Below are 14,360 nucleotides of genomic sequence, written 5' to 3'. Positions count from 1 at the left end.
CACCCCGCTCCCCTTCAGGCCCCGCGCGCCCTCAGAGCCCAGGCGGAGCCGCTCTCCTCCGGGCACGACTTCTCCGGAGCCTCCGCCTCCCTCTCCCCGCGCCCACACCGCCTTCCTCCCCCCAAACGTGAGTAAGGGGCGGAGGAGGAGGAGGGACGAGGAGCGCGGGGCGGCGCCGAGCCCCGCCGCGGTTCCGGGCGGGGGAGGGGAGCGTGCGCGCGCGGTGTGTGCGCCCGCGTCCGTGTGTCCGTCCGTCCGTGTGTGTACACAGCGCGGGGAGGGCCGCGCATGCGCTGTTCGTGGCGGGGCTGAGTGTTTCCCAAGTGTTTGAAACTGGGATTCGGCTCCTCCACGTTGGATCGAGCACGGCGTGCGGCGGCGGGGAGGCTGCGTTCGGGCGGCGGAACGGGGGCCGGGCCGGGCCGGCTCTGACAGCGCCCGGCGGGGCACATTCTGCTGGCGGCTTGTTTCGGAGGGGCTGGCCCGAGCCCCCTCCCTCCTCCTCCTTCTCCTCCTCCCCCCCTCCCTCCGCACGCACAAATCCCGCTGATTGTTCCTACCACCTCCTCCGTGAGTTCCCCACCGCGACAGCCATTCAGTCAGCTGCTCGGGCTGTAGGGACCGGAGGGGGCTGCGAGCTCGGCTGTGCCTGGCAGCGGGCTCCCATGTAGCTGCCGGGGGAACGGGGCACGGACGGCGGCGGAGAGAGGCGTGGGGAAGGAGGAGGAGGGTTTTTTTTTTTCCCTTTTTTTTTTTTTTTTTTTTTTTTTTCCTCTCCTCTTTGCCGGATGAAAATGTTGAGTCCTGCAAACGGAGAGCAGCTGCACCTCGTGAACTACGTGGAGGATTATCTGGACTCCATCGAGTCTCTGCCCTTCGATCTGCAGAGAAATGTCTCCTTGATGAGGGAAATCGACGCCAAATACCAAGGTAAGCGCTCTCTCTGCGTGCGTGTGTGCGGTGCGGAGCTGGGGGAGGGCTGTCTCTGCCTTTCTTCTCCCCGCAGCCGGGGCTCGGCTGTTCGTGCCCCCCGCGCCGCGGGGATGGCAGCCGTGTGCCGGGGGGCCGAGCCGCAGCGCTGCCTCTTGTCACGGGGCGGAACAAAAGGTCCCCGGCTCCTCGTACGGAGCGAGGACTCCGCTTCGCCGTGCGAATCGCCGGCCGAGAAGGCGGGGGCAGGGAACGGGGCGTGCGGGGCACAAAGGGGGGCCCTCCGCCGCCGCGGGGCGTCGGGGGGAGGCTTCGGGGCTACGGAGGAAAGTGCCGCGCGGACGGCGAGGGAGAGATTACGGCACAACATAGAGGAATGTACAGTATTCATGATGGCTGGACTAGGGGAGAGAGGCTGGTCGTGGGGGGGCGGGCGGGAGAGAGCGGAGGGGGGTTAAGCAGAGCGGGGGGCAGGGTGTGCTTTCTTCGCTGCGCCCGGTGAGGCGGCCCCGCTGAGCGGGGCGGGGGGGGCTGAGACCGGCGGGTGCGGGGTGTGTTTGCGGGTGTTTGGGTGTGTGTGTGTTGGTACGGGGGGGGCCGGCCCCGCTCAGGGATGTGCTCAGCGCCGGGGTACCCCTCTCCTTCCCTTGGGGCACGCTGCGCCTCTGCCCCACGGGCGGAGGGAGGGCAGGGCCGGGTCGGGCCGGGCTGAGCTGGGGGTAGCTTTGTCACTCGCTCGCCGGTGTGCGTTCGGGAAGGGAAGGGGGAGGGGAGGCCGTAGCCGGCAGCGCTGACAGCCAGGGCGCGGGGTGGGGAGCACCCCACTCGCTCAGCCCTTGTGCCCCGCTGCTCGAGGCTCCCGGGAAGGCGGGGAGCGAGCCCTGCGGTGCTCGGTGGGCATATCGCCAGGCGGCCCCACGGGAGGGAAGGGGACGGGGGAAACTTCCGCGGGGGCTGGGCAGCGGGTGGGGAGACGGCAGTGGCGGGGCAAGGCGATCGGCGCGGTTGTGGCGCGCTCCGAAACCGTACGACCAGCGGGTGCCTCCGCGCTGTGGTGGGGATTTGGCGTCGGTGTGGCTTTTATAACCATCCCTCGTTAGCATAGCGCCGCTCGCCCCGCCCTCGGGCGTGCTGATTGGTGGGCGCCTTCCCCACGGGCCGTCCGCGGCTCGCCTCCTCTCCCTGATTTGGCCGCGGGGCGGGTCGTCCCGCCTTTCGCCCCGCCCCCGCGTGACGTTTCGAGAAGCAACTTTTCTGTGGCGTTGATTTGAATATCTCGACCTGCCCCGGCCTCTGGGCTGCCATTGGCTGCAGCGCCAGCAGCGGGCAGGCCAACCTTGGGCGTCCGGAGGCCGGCGGCGTCGCGGGAGGGGGGAAGCGGCTGGACCCGCCTCCTCCCGTTCGTGAGTGGCGCGGCAGCTCTGGAGGGGCGGGCGCGAGGTAGCTCCGCGCGCTGTGATTGGCTCTGTGCTTTTTTTACTCTTTGATTCTTCCGGCTTTCAATTGGGCGCGGGGCGACAGTAGGGGCGGGCTTTCCTCGTCGCCCTCTCTGATAGGTGGAATGGCGGGAGGGCCGCCTCCGCTCCTCTCCGGGCCCCTCCTACCCCGCTTCCTCTGCTCCGGCTGTTGTGCTGCGAACCGGGGAACCGCCGCCGGTTTCCTGCCGGAGAACAATAGCTGCTCCGTCACATCCGGGGCGCGGACGGCGCTGCCGTGCATCCCGGGGTGCCTCTGCGGCTCCGGCGCTGGGAACGGACGCGTTGGGGGAGCTGCAGCCGCTGGGAATTAGTGCTGCTTGGTTCCGCCGCTTGCAGAGTGCTGCACGTCCTGACTTGTTGAGCTCGGGAGGGGCGGAGCGTTAGCTGGAGTAGTGAGAGCTAAGCTCCTTGTTGGAGGTAGCTGGTAACAGCGTGAGATGCCGGTGCTAGTCATGCCGGTGACTAACAGGGCCGTATAAAGCCTGTGTGTGCTTCACGTGTCAGCATGTGTCTTCGGAATGGATTTCTTCAAGTGTCCAGGGGTGGCAAAACGGCAATGTCAGCGCAGAAATGGACAGCATCGAGATCTCTTAAACTAAAACACCACCCCCAACAACAACAAAACACTTTAGGAAATAATTCTATACAGCTTTAGCAAAGACGTTTGTGTATGGGTTGATAATTTCCACGCAGTGAGCTGGGGTGAGATTCCGTATTTGTGTGCATCTTGCTCATCTAAGCCACAATGGACTCACCTGGGAAAAAGGAAAGCTGTGAGCAGAACGATGACAGAGGTGTCTGTGAAGCCAAGTCCTCGTGAGTTAGGATGGCTGAGTGTGTGTGAGTACCACAGCAGAACTCCAAAAGCTCTGCTTAAAGCAAGTTTGTAGATATACCCTAGAAATTGTCACAATTATCTCCTAACTCTTGTCTCTTTTCTTACAGTAAATATTTAGTGAAAAATATGTTTCTGTGTTTAGAAAAGTAAGTTATGGGTGTTTTGCAGAATACACAGGGCTGAAACAACCTAGACTACTTGGTTATTGTAGTTGTTGTGTCATTATCAGCATCTAATTGGCCTCATATGCTCAGCAGTAACAGAGCAGTATTGGATGGCGCTTGCTGTAACTGAATGCCTTGCTCGGTGCATTTGGAGTTCTTCTGCATCAACTGTCAAGTGAGATAGCAATTATTAAGTAACTCGTGGGTTAACTTCTGTGCTGGTTTATGCTTTCTCTCTGTTCCACTCTCAGTCACTCGCTACAAACATATGTCATTATACAGAAAATGTCCTAGGAGGTATTGTGTTACCTCCCCCTTCAATTCAGCAGTTGATGTCAGAATTTTTGTTGCTATACTTTCTGTCATTATTATTATTTTCTTAAATTATTGATGAGCTTAAAGAAAAGAATTGTCAAAATGCACTAGGTTGTTTCATCTTTTTTTTCTTTTTTTCCTTAACTCGGCACTTGCATTCTCTTCCTGAGGGACCTACTGGACAAAAGCAGTCCAATGGAGTCATGAGTCCTTGGGCAGATTTCAGCTTCAGGGAATTCATCACTGATCACAGAATCACAGAATGGCCCAGGTTGGAAGGGACCTCAAGGATCATGAAGCTCCAGTCCCCCTGCCACATGCAGGGCCACCAACCTCCCCATTTAACCAGACTGCCCCGGGCCCCATCCAATCTGGTCTTGAACACCTCCAGGGACGGGGCATCCACAGCCTCTCTGGGCAGCCTGTTCCAGCACCTCACCACTCTCTCTGTAAAGAATTTCTCCATAGCATCCAACCTAAATCTTCCCTCCCTCAACTTGAAACCATTTCCCGTTGTCCTGCAGTTATCAGCCCTTTCAAAGAGTTGATTCCCCTCCTGTTTGTAGGCTCCCTTTAGGTACTGAAAGGCTGCAAGGAGGTCACCCTGCAGCCTTCTTTTCTCCAGGCTGAACAAGCCCAGCTCCCTCAGCCTGTCTTCGTAGGGGAGGTGCTCCAGTCCTCTGATCATCTTTGTGGCTCTCCTCTGGACCCTCTCCAGCAGCTCTCTGTCTTTCTTGTACTGAGGCTCCAGACCTGGACACAGTACTCCAGATGGGGCCTCACAAGAGCAGAGTAGAGAAGGACAATCACCTCCCTGTCTCTGCTGGCCACCCCTCTTCTGATGGAGCCCAGGATACCATTTGTTTTCCAAGCTGCAAGAGCACACTGCAGGCTCATGTTAAGTTTTTCATCCATCAGGACCCCTCAGGTCCTTCTCTGCAGGGCTGCTCTCAGCTGATCAGCTGTGTGTTTTAGAAATGGTGTTGCTGAATGGGAGGAAAAATACAAGAAGGCTTTGTTTCATCATATTCTTTATCTGAGATCCTTACTGGTTTTATTTTTTCTTTGCAGAGATTCTGAAGGACTTGGATGACTACTATGAAAAGTTCAAACGAGAAAATGACGCTGTGCAGAAGAGAAGAATGCTGCACTGCATTCAGAGGGCATTGATTCGGAGTCAGGAGCTGGGAGATGAGAAGATCCAAATCGTCAGTCAAATGGTAGAGCTGGTCGAGAACAGATCCAGGCAAGTGGACAGCCACGTGGAACTGTTTGAGACTTGCCAAGAGACTAATGACACCACTGGAAACAGTGGGAAAGCCAGCCAGGATAAGTCAAAGAATGAGACAATCGCTCAATCTGAGAAGCCCAACAACAAGAGGTCAAGGAGGCAAAGAAATAATGAGAATCGAGAAAATGCTTCAAATAATCATGACCACGATGACATCACTTCAGGAACTCCAAAGGAGAAGAAAGCAAAAACGTCCAAGAAGAAGAAACGATCCAAGGCTAAAGCGGAGCGGGAAGCTTCTCCCCCAGACCTTCCCATTGATCCTAACGAGCCAACATACTGCTTATGCAACCAAGTCTCTTATGGAGAAATGATAGGATGCGATAATGATGAGTGCCCCATTGAGTGGTTTCACTTTTCGTGTGTGGGACTCAATCACAAACCGAAGGGCAAGTGGTACTGCCCCAAATGTAGAGGAGAAAATGAGAAAACTATGGACAAGGCGTTGGAGAAATCAAAAAAAGAAAGGGCCTACAACAGGTAGTTTCTAGACTTTTCGTGGAAAAGAAAAAGAAAACCACCAAACCAGTGTATTTATTGTCAGTGTCACCTTTGTTGAGGTGAAAGGATTGTAAAATGTATATTTTTAAAGGAGGCTTAAAACTGAACCATTCCTGTTACAGGGACGGCAATAAAAGCAGTTTTGTTTTTCACTTGGTAAGCTGTAACAAGAATATGGTCTGTGGACCAATGTATTCCAAAAGTGAAGTTATAAGAGTTCAAACTAAATATCCAGGTGGGTCTTAAAAGATAAATGAATACATAACTTTTTTTTTTTTCTCCCAGTGCTTGTAGCACAGCAACCATTACAATGTTGACGGCGAATATTTCTGAAATGTAATTTCTTTTTCCGTATGGAAGAATGTTACTTAACATTTGAGCAGAATTGTTAAAATAGTTGAGCCCTCTGGTTGTATCTGAATAAAGCTGCAGTATATTACACATGTCATTTCTTTCGGTGATGAGCAGTGCAAGGTCAAACTGAAGGAGGGTACAATTTGGTTCCTGCTACGAAGTGCCAGTATAACAGTTCGACAGCAAACATTTTAATAGGCTTAGGGGATTATTGAAAAGAAAAGCCAGTGGTTCAATTTTACACGGCAGATATTTTATATTCTGGCCGAATACCACGAGAACAATTTTAAAATGATTGAATATGTTTTATATTTAACCAGGAAGTGGTTTAGTAATGACTTAACATAAATGAAGCTTTATACTGTCACCGATAGTAGTGTAGCAATCCTTAATTTGTTTAAGTTGTATAAATGTACATTTTTAAGTGGAATTGCACTTAATGTATTATACTTGGAAGTGCAGCCAAATGCCATTGTGTAACCAATGTGCATTTCCTGCTGTTATGTATGAAAATTGTACAGCTGTGATATTAAGAAATAAATGAAACAACTTTGACAGTTTGCTTCTTAGCAATCGTGTTTAACGATCATTTGAAGAGTTTATTAAAAAAAAAAGCATAATTTGTCTTTAACCTTCGCAGCTCCAGCAAAGCTGCTGCTAGGAAACCTGAAACTGTTGTAGTGGTAACCAAATTACAGTTCTGATAATCAATCCTTACAGACTAACAAGAGCATTGGAGAGTCAAAGCAGCGCTTAACCTTCTGCTCAGCTACTCTTTCTTGTGCTTGCAGTCGCTCCCAGACCTGGCCATTTATCTGAAAATCAATTGCACAGAGCTGGTCTTGCTCAGTTGTTTTCATGCCTTTACACGGTGGATGTAAATTATGCCATGCTTGTGTTATTGGCAGAAAGTTCTTTTGCATTACAGCGTTTTCAGAATAGCGTTGCAGCTGCGCCAGAGAAGGTGTTTTTATTTCTCACGTTCACGTCCCGTGAAAATCCATCAGCTGTAATAAAGGTGCGACGCTGTGGGATGGGTGCCCTGGTCTGTGCCGCAGCTTTGCTGTCACGCCGCTTCCTCTGCAGGATCTCGGCTCTTCGTCCCCCTGCGGGCCTTGGCTGTAAGTGCAGAAGGGGCCGACGGTGGAAAGGCAGCGGCAGCAAAACGCGGACAGAGAGGCTGCGACATCTACCGGGTCAGAATGCAGCTGTGTAAGAGTGTGAGAGACTGGGGTTGGCATTTTGGGAACACGGTGATTTCTTAAAATCCGTAATTGTTTTGCTTCCTGGATGTTGAGACCATAATGCTAAAGTAATGGTTTTTTTTCCCTTATGTACTTGAGCTGAGCTTCCTATTGGAAGCAGGAGAAAGAGTTTTGGATGCAGGCAGACATAAAGCATTCGATGAGGCCGAGTGTTTTCTGAAGATGTTCAGGAAAGGTACCACCATGAGAGGTTCATCTCATGGATACTCCCCAGCTGGCAGGCAGACTCGCAGTGATGAGCAGAAGTTATGTTGTATTTCTCACTAGGTACACTAGGGGTGTGTGCACACATACGTGGTTCAGGACACTACAGGCCCTCAGACCCAGCCACCTTTGCACTGATCAAACGACCACTCAGCCCATCTCCTGTTTCCAATGCACTTTACGATTGCTGTTATCTGCTGATAACCTTCTCATTTTCCATCTACACGACTGACCTTATTAAAGGCTGCATTCATAGAACCATAATAATAGAATCATAGAACGGCCTGGGTTGAAAAGGACCATGATGATCATCCAGTTTCAACCCCCCTGCTATGTGCAGAGTCCAACCCCCAGACCAGGCTGCCCAGAGCCATCCAGCCTGGCCTTGAATGCCTCCAGAGATGGGGCATCCACAACCTTGATCGTGATAGCTGACAGGACCCACGCTGTACCATTTGGAGGTCTGGTTTCAATCTGTGAGCACAGTTCCTTACTGTAGTTTAATTCAGGGGCTGCTCTCAGTGAGCATTTCTCACTGTGACTGCCAGCAGAAGGCTCAAATAGGAGGGACACTCGCTTCTAGGAACTGAGCTGAGGCTTCTGCCTCAGCTACCAGTATTACAGCATTCATTTCTAATATATAAAATACAGCAGCTGTTTGTTGAAGGAGAAGTCATAGCAATAGGAATCCTAAACTTTTTGAACTTCTTGCTGAAAGCATTCATGCAGCTGTACCCACTGCTGCTCTGGATAGATGTCTCAGGGAAGCCCAGATAGTGTTACTGAACATTTGAGCTGGTGATAAAATCCTTCTGACTAATGAAAATCCCAACTTCAACACTTCAGCAGAGGGAGATGGCAGCAGACCTCACACTTGAGTTGTCTCCATCCTCGAGGAGCAGATTTGTTCTGCGGGAGGGCTGGTGCTGAAGGCACAGCTGGAAGGTGAAGGCAGGCAGCAAGGGTGCACTTCATGCACAGTGCCAGCTGCAGAATGCTCCTAGTGGGACAGATATAGACTCCGTCAGGCTGAAACATGAGGCAGAGCAACGTGTCACTTCCAACCGTTCTGTCACCTGAAAGCCTCCCAGTTAAGCACTGTCTCCATTAAGCAGCACCAACCCTGGCCGTGCATATCATTAGGTTTAAATAGGTTTCTTACTGATTGAGCACAGCTGCTTATTAACTGTGTCTTCATACAGAATGAATACAATTGAATTGGACTGCTCCACTAGTCTAACTTTTCATAGAGTATTTTTACTTAATCTTTTAGAATTGTCAAAATATTGTGAATGGTTTGTGATATGAGAAAGTTCACAGTAGCAGGAGTGTTTCAAAGCAAATGTGATTATTACTGGGATCCATTCTGTTGCTTGAGTTAGACTTAGAAACGTAGACTCATAGAATGGCCTGGGTTGAAAAGGACCTCAAAGATGATCAAGTTTCAACCCCCCTGCTGTGTGCATGGTCACCAGTCACTAGACCAAGCTGCCCAGAGCCACATCCAGCCTACATACAGGACACTTACTTGCTTCATAGCCTATTCAGTCTCTAGAAATAATGCTCCTTGTGCTGGCCATGGTCCAAAAGAGTTAAGAATTTCCTGCACTCAGCGCAACATGGAAACAAAGTGAGCTCATAGCACTACACATGGCTTCTTAGTTTATTTTCCCAGGTACTACTGAAGTCCTAGATCTAGCAAGCAAAAGGAATGGCACAATAGAGACGAAGCATCTCTGTGAAGTGCTGAGAGGCAGGTCTGAGGTTTTCTCATCAGCTCAGAGTGGCTAGATTTCCTGGTAAGCGTTCATTGGTGGTGGTATTCAAAAAGAGCTGACAAGCCCATTGGAACCAGAGGAGCTGGATCAGCGGCCAGAGCAGGAGGGCTTCTGCTTTTTGGTGGGTGTCACGTTGCTCCTTCAGCCCATGACCATGGTCACCCTATAGGCAGCTTTACAGGCCTTACCGAAGCACTGCTGGAAGAGATGTTGCTTTTAATTTTCAACAACTGACTTTAATAATTCAGCCTTCATATGCTGCCATCAGCTGGGGCAGAAGGCTTGCAGGAGACCCGTGGAGCTGCAGGAGATGCAGATACCGCTGGCTTCATACTGGTGAGATGCTCTCCACAGGGGTGCTGGACGAGCTGGGCCTGAACCTCCGCTCTTCACTTCTGCTTTGGGAAAGGGATTATGATACAAAGACAGCAGCATTTGGCTGGTAGGGCCCAAATAACACATCTAGGGGCTGCTAACTCAGCAGATGTAAACACATATATATGCTTAAAATAAACTTGGATCTTTCAAGTGTAGAACTTGGTGGAGACAGATGGAGTCATCTCTTGCGCTCTCACTTTGTGGGAGAATTAATGCAGTTTCACTGACTGTTGTCCCTCCAGTGCTATACATCCTGCACTCCACATCATACACTTTACTGATTCAATTTTTTTTTTTCCAAAATAAAAATCAAACTTGCAAAAAAATAAAATAAAATAAAAAAAAATCTCCATCTACCCTTGGAGATAAGGGTGAGAAACCCAAGGGAACTGTGTGTAAGTGATTTACCTGCGTATGGGAAAGAATGTTCTGCTGTGTTAATTATTAGATGTACATCAGGGGACTTTCTCCTTCTGCTGGCCTCCACCCTCCTTGAGATTTGCATGGTCTCATCTGAAATAAAATGCTCTGTTCTCATAATAACTTCCTCAGTCTTATAACTGTGGGAGCAGACAATTTATTGAGAGCCGTATCAGTGAAAGATGAGTTGTTAGGTGCATGTTCCGCAAGGTGATTTTATTCAACATCTAAAAGATAATGAGTAACTGTTTCAGAAAGGTCCCCTGAGTTCTAATGCTTTGGTTTGTAGGTGCCCCCCAAGGACATGGCCATTGGAAGGAAATGAATGTAGCACACCTTGAACTTTAATCCATTCTAATCTATGGTCACAATTACTTAAAAACTTTGATCACAGTGATATCATTTTTGGCATACTGTCACTACAGGACAGAAATTTGATTGCTTAGATGCAGAGATTTCCACGCTCTATCAGGATTTGATTTATTTTGTAATTTGTCTCAGCTTTTTATCTGCTGAACCTCTTTTGCTTGGACTCCAGACAGCTTCAAGAAAGCAAAAGCAGTATATTTTAAACTGGAGTTACTGATACTACTCTCAGTCTTTGTCACACGTACTCAAACACGTTTATATATCTTGAGATACAGAAGATGTCATGAGAACTCTGTTGTGCTGAGCCTTGGGAATCAACGCAAAGAAACCTTTACCAAGGGAAGAGAGGGCCTTGTGAGGGGTGGAAGATGGAGCACAACAGCAAAGTAAACAGCTGGACTTATGTATTAGAAGTAATCCTTTCTGGGCCATAAAATACTTAAAGAAGTTACAGCTAAATAGGTTCAAAAGAAACAGAACATCACATTTCCTGAAAAGATAAATACAAAATACATGAGACTTCTGCACTTCTGGTTTTGATGAAAGGTCTGGAGGCTATTATCAGCAGAGACAGCAGCAACACCCTGTAAAACCAGAACTATGGCATGCCGTGCAGGACTGTGTTGAAGAACTGCTACAGGTGGATTGCCAAGGTGTCATATCACCTACAGATTGTATTTTACAGGACGTGTTGCTGACTGGGTGATACCATCCATGTCTGCAGAGGTGTCCAGGGAAGCTGTAGAACCTTGTCTTCATAAGCCGGAGGCAAGGCAGGGATGCATTCACTGTGTCAGAGCAGAAGCAGATGAAATTACATTCGACTTCAACCCACTGTGAAACCAAAGCTATGTGAGTTCCTCCAAAAAACACCATGAATATTAATTTCCGTGAGAAAACCAATAATATTTTTTTTCACACTGAGGATTGAAAGATTCTATACTTATTTTCAGGAGTAGGCAATGACAGGAACTACAGAGCCACTTTTTCTTGATCATTGTTGCTGGGACCCGGAGAGGTTTTCAGGAGCGGGTCTTGGTTTTTCCAACAGGTGCAAAGAACTGGGATTCCCAGCAGGCAGACATCTGAAGGGAATTGCCCTTCACAGGGATATAGGCAGTTATCATCCTGCCCCTCAAATTTTAGGTGAACTGGGATGATCAAGAAGGTGACCATAGGACAGAGGTTGAACGGCTGTACATGGACTATGCCAGGTATGCAGATAACTGCTTGTATGTAGCACGGTTTGGAACAGGTTGTAACATACAATAATATTTTTGAAAATCCATTAGGACAATCTGGGGAACTACATGTGGGTCAGCCACAATTTACTGCCTTGGAAACTCATGGAGCAAGTTCCCCAAGCACATGAAGGACGTAGAGCTATTGGGAAAGGTACAGGGGAGGGCCATGAAGATGATCATATGGCTGGAGCACCTCTGCTATGAAGAGGCTGAGAGAAGTGGGATTCTGCAGCTGGGAGAAAAGGAGGCTTCAGGGAGACTTTCTGACGCATAAAGGGGGCCCACAGGTAAGATGGGGAGGGACCATACCAGAGCATGTGTGGTGTGACAAGGGGTCATACCACTAAAAGAGGACAGGTTTAGACAGGAGGAAGAAATTATTTACTCAGATGCCCCACTGCTGAAAGCATTCAAGGCCAGGTTGGATGGGGTTCTGTGCAGCCAGATATGCTGAAATATGTCCCTGCACATGGTAGGAGGGTTGGACCAGGTCATTCTTCAAGTTCTTCCAACCCACATCATTCTGCAATTCCGTATCATTATTCTCAGTATGCAGACTCGATGTCCTGGGCCTTGAAATGAAAGAAGCCTGAAGCTTTTATTGGCAGCTGTTATCTCCGACTACAGGTAGATTTTTTTTTGCCTCACTTCTTCCCACCAGCTTAGTTACATGAGAGGCTATTGCCAGAGCAGTAATTTTCTCCTCTGCCTGTTTATGGCTTTGTTCCTTCATCCAGTTGGAGAAAGAAAGTCACTGCCTGAAACCTTGTTCAAAGCTGGGTGCCTGGTCTGAAAGCGTGCAGTGATTTTGTGTGGGATCACTTGAAGCAAGCACTGCTGGTAGAATCCCTCAGGCTGAGCTGTGCAGAATTTCAACCAATTTCTCCCAGCATTACCTGTAATCAGCAGCTTTTTTTTCTTTTTTTTTTTTCAATCCCCTGCTTTCTGTGGTAGCAGCAATGGGCAGGCGTTCAGTGTTTGAGCCCAGACACCCCAGGAGCCCGTGGCTGTAAAGTGAATACTGATTGCCGCTTGCTGCTGTTGAAGCAGCCTGATTCTCACTTCCACTAAGGTTGTCTTCACATCTCTACAGAGGGTCCTGTCAACAGTGGGTTATAAAAATGTACAATCCACTCAAGATAGCTCTTTTTAACACACTTCTCAGTTTTAGCAGGATGATGTAGAGAAGAACTGTGTGAGAAGACCTCCATCCCCATGGTCACAGGATAGATAGTATGTGCACAACCACAGCTCTTGGAGCTACCAGACCAAGCAGCACAAGACTAAAGCTCTGGGCTGCCTCAGGTGTCTCCCTGTTGCCAGGGTGGCTCCAAGTTGCTAGAGAGTGCCAACAACTGTGCCACAGCCACCAGGGCCTTAGCTGTGCCTGATCACCAGATCCATCTTGTACCTCCTCTCCATGGTTTGCTCTTAAGTTTGCTGTGCTCAAGCATCCTGCCATGCTTTAAAATCCTGGGCTGAGCATTCATGTCGTCTTTAAGCACTAACTAGATGCAGTGCCTGCTCTGTGTGACAGCGACAGGGCCCGAGGGAATGGCATGGAGCTGTCAGGGGAGAGGAGCTGGGGTTAGGGAAAGGGGCTGCAGCACAGGGCGGTGGGCATGGAGCGGGATGCACAGGGCTGTGGGCACAGAACCCAGTGCCAGAGTTCAAGAAATGTTTGGATACTGCTCTCAGGCGCAGTCTGAATGTTGGGTGGTTCTGAGTTGAACCAGGAGTTGGACTCGATGATCCCTGTGGGGTTCTTCCAACTCAGGATATTCTGTGACCCTACAATTCTATAAACCCCCATGACAGCTCAGCCAGACTGTCACCTCCCACAGGGACTGCAGCCAACAAGACCCCCACGTCCTTCTTTATGTGTTTCAGCATCTCCTGGGGAGCTCTGGTGGCTGGAAGGGTTTGGTAGTTGCAGACCCTCATCTCCCACGTGAAAACAGAGCTGAAAGCAGGAGGAAAGCCAGGTCCTTAAGGGTACATCAGAGACTTCTAGAGGAAATGCAAACTACAGAGCTGTGTAACACCTATTAATGTTCTATTAATAGATAATAAAGTTACCTAATCTACTAATTTATTCTCTGATGATAACTTGCTGGTTTTCGGACTGCCCTCTTTTCTGTTTATCTGAAGCTCTCTGATGGAGTCCCATTTAATTTCCCCTCTCGTTGAGAAACCGTGTTTCCAAATGTGAGAACTGTTAGTGGCTCTGCCTATTTAGCGATAATAATCTTTGTTGAGGCAGGCTGCATTCAGACAAATCCAGTTAAAAGTGTTTTTTTCCCCCATCAGCCCCATCTGTCAGGCTGCTTTTTGTTGTTCTAGTGCCAGCCACACCTGGTGAATTTTCCATACACTGAGGCCTTTGGCACTGGAGGAGCTCCAGGCCCACGTGCCAAGACAACAGCACTTGGCTGTAAGTGATAGGTGTGCAAGCCCTGGGTCATGTTATAAAGGCTCTCTCCAGGATTAAGGAAAACGTTCTAAATGAGCCGTGGAGAAAAAGTGCTGAGATTTTTCAGAGCTCCCTGTATATAAATTGGAATTTACTCAGAGGAAAACCATCTCTGTAATGTGCAGAGATCTAGAATACACCGTTAGATTGATCCCTTCCAGCTGAAAATTACCCTCACTGTTCTATTGCATACAGACATCTTAAATTGTTCATGGGAAGGTAACATTGTAGATTCACATTCTGACATTTTAGGAGCTCGCAACCAGGGCTATTAAATACAATTATTTGCTTTATATATCTTAAATTGATCAATATCAGATGAAAAAACACCAGGAGGATGGGGACCGAGGGTGAATGT

The 14,360-nt window shown here is 49.3% G+C and overlaps 1 protein-coding gene across 3 annotated transcripts; it reads left to right on the top strand.

Annotated features, from left to right (window-relative positions):
* The first annotated feature begins 260 nt into the window (after window positions 1–260).
* ING1 (inhibitor of growth family member 1) lies at window positions 261–5,956 on the top strand. Of its 3 annotated transcripts, none has more exons than XM_042868379.1 (2): window positions 261–930; window positions 4,797–5,956. In XM_042868379.1, exons 1-2 carry the CDS (start codon window positions 789–791, stop codon window positions 5,498–5,500), a joined length of 846 nt encoding a protein of 281 aa, XP_042724313.1. In that variant the 5' UTR covers window positions 261–788; the 3' UTR covers window positions 5,501–5,956. The 3 variants fall into 3 exon arrangements, with proteins under 3 accessions (XP_042724313.1, XP_042724316.1, XP_042724315.1); XM_042868382.1 differs by lacking the exon at window positions 261–930 and adding an exon at window positions 1,287–1,308; XM_042868381.1 differs by lacking the exon at window positions 261–930 and adding an exon at window positions 2,598–3,248.
* The last annotated feature ends 8,404 nt before the right edge of the window (window positions 5,957–14,360 follow it).

Source organism: Lagopus leucura, unplaced genomic scaffold (genome assembly GCF_019238085.1).
Source record: "Lagopus leucura isolate 7727_CA_CO unplaced genomic scaffold, USGS_WTPT01 Super-Scaffold_100001, whole genome shotgun sequence".
NCBI lineage: Eukaryota > Metazoa > Chordata > Aves > Galliformes > Phasianidae > Lagopus > Lagopus leucura.
Note: the sequence above shows the minus strand (reverse complement) of the source record. Positions and strands in the feature narration are given on the sequence as shown.

Excerpts from the sequence above, each read along its gene's own strand:
- ING1 (XM_042868379.1), top strand. The coding sequence starts at position 789 with ATGAAAATGTTGAGTCCTGCAAACGGAGAGCAGCTGCACCTCGTGAAC. Across the intron at positions 931-4,796 it reads AATCGACGCCAAATACCAAG|AGATTCTGAAGGACTTGGAT; the intron begins GTAAGCGCTCTC and ends TTTTCTTTGCAG.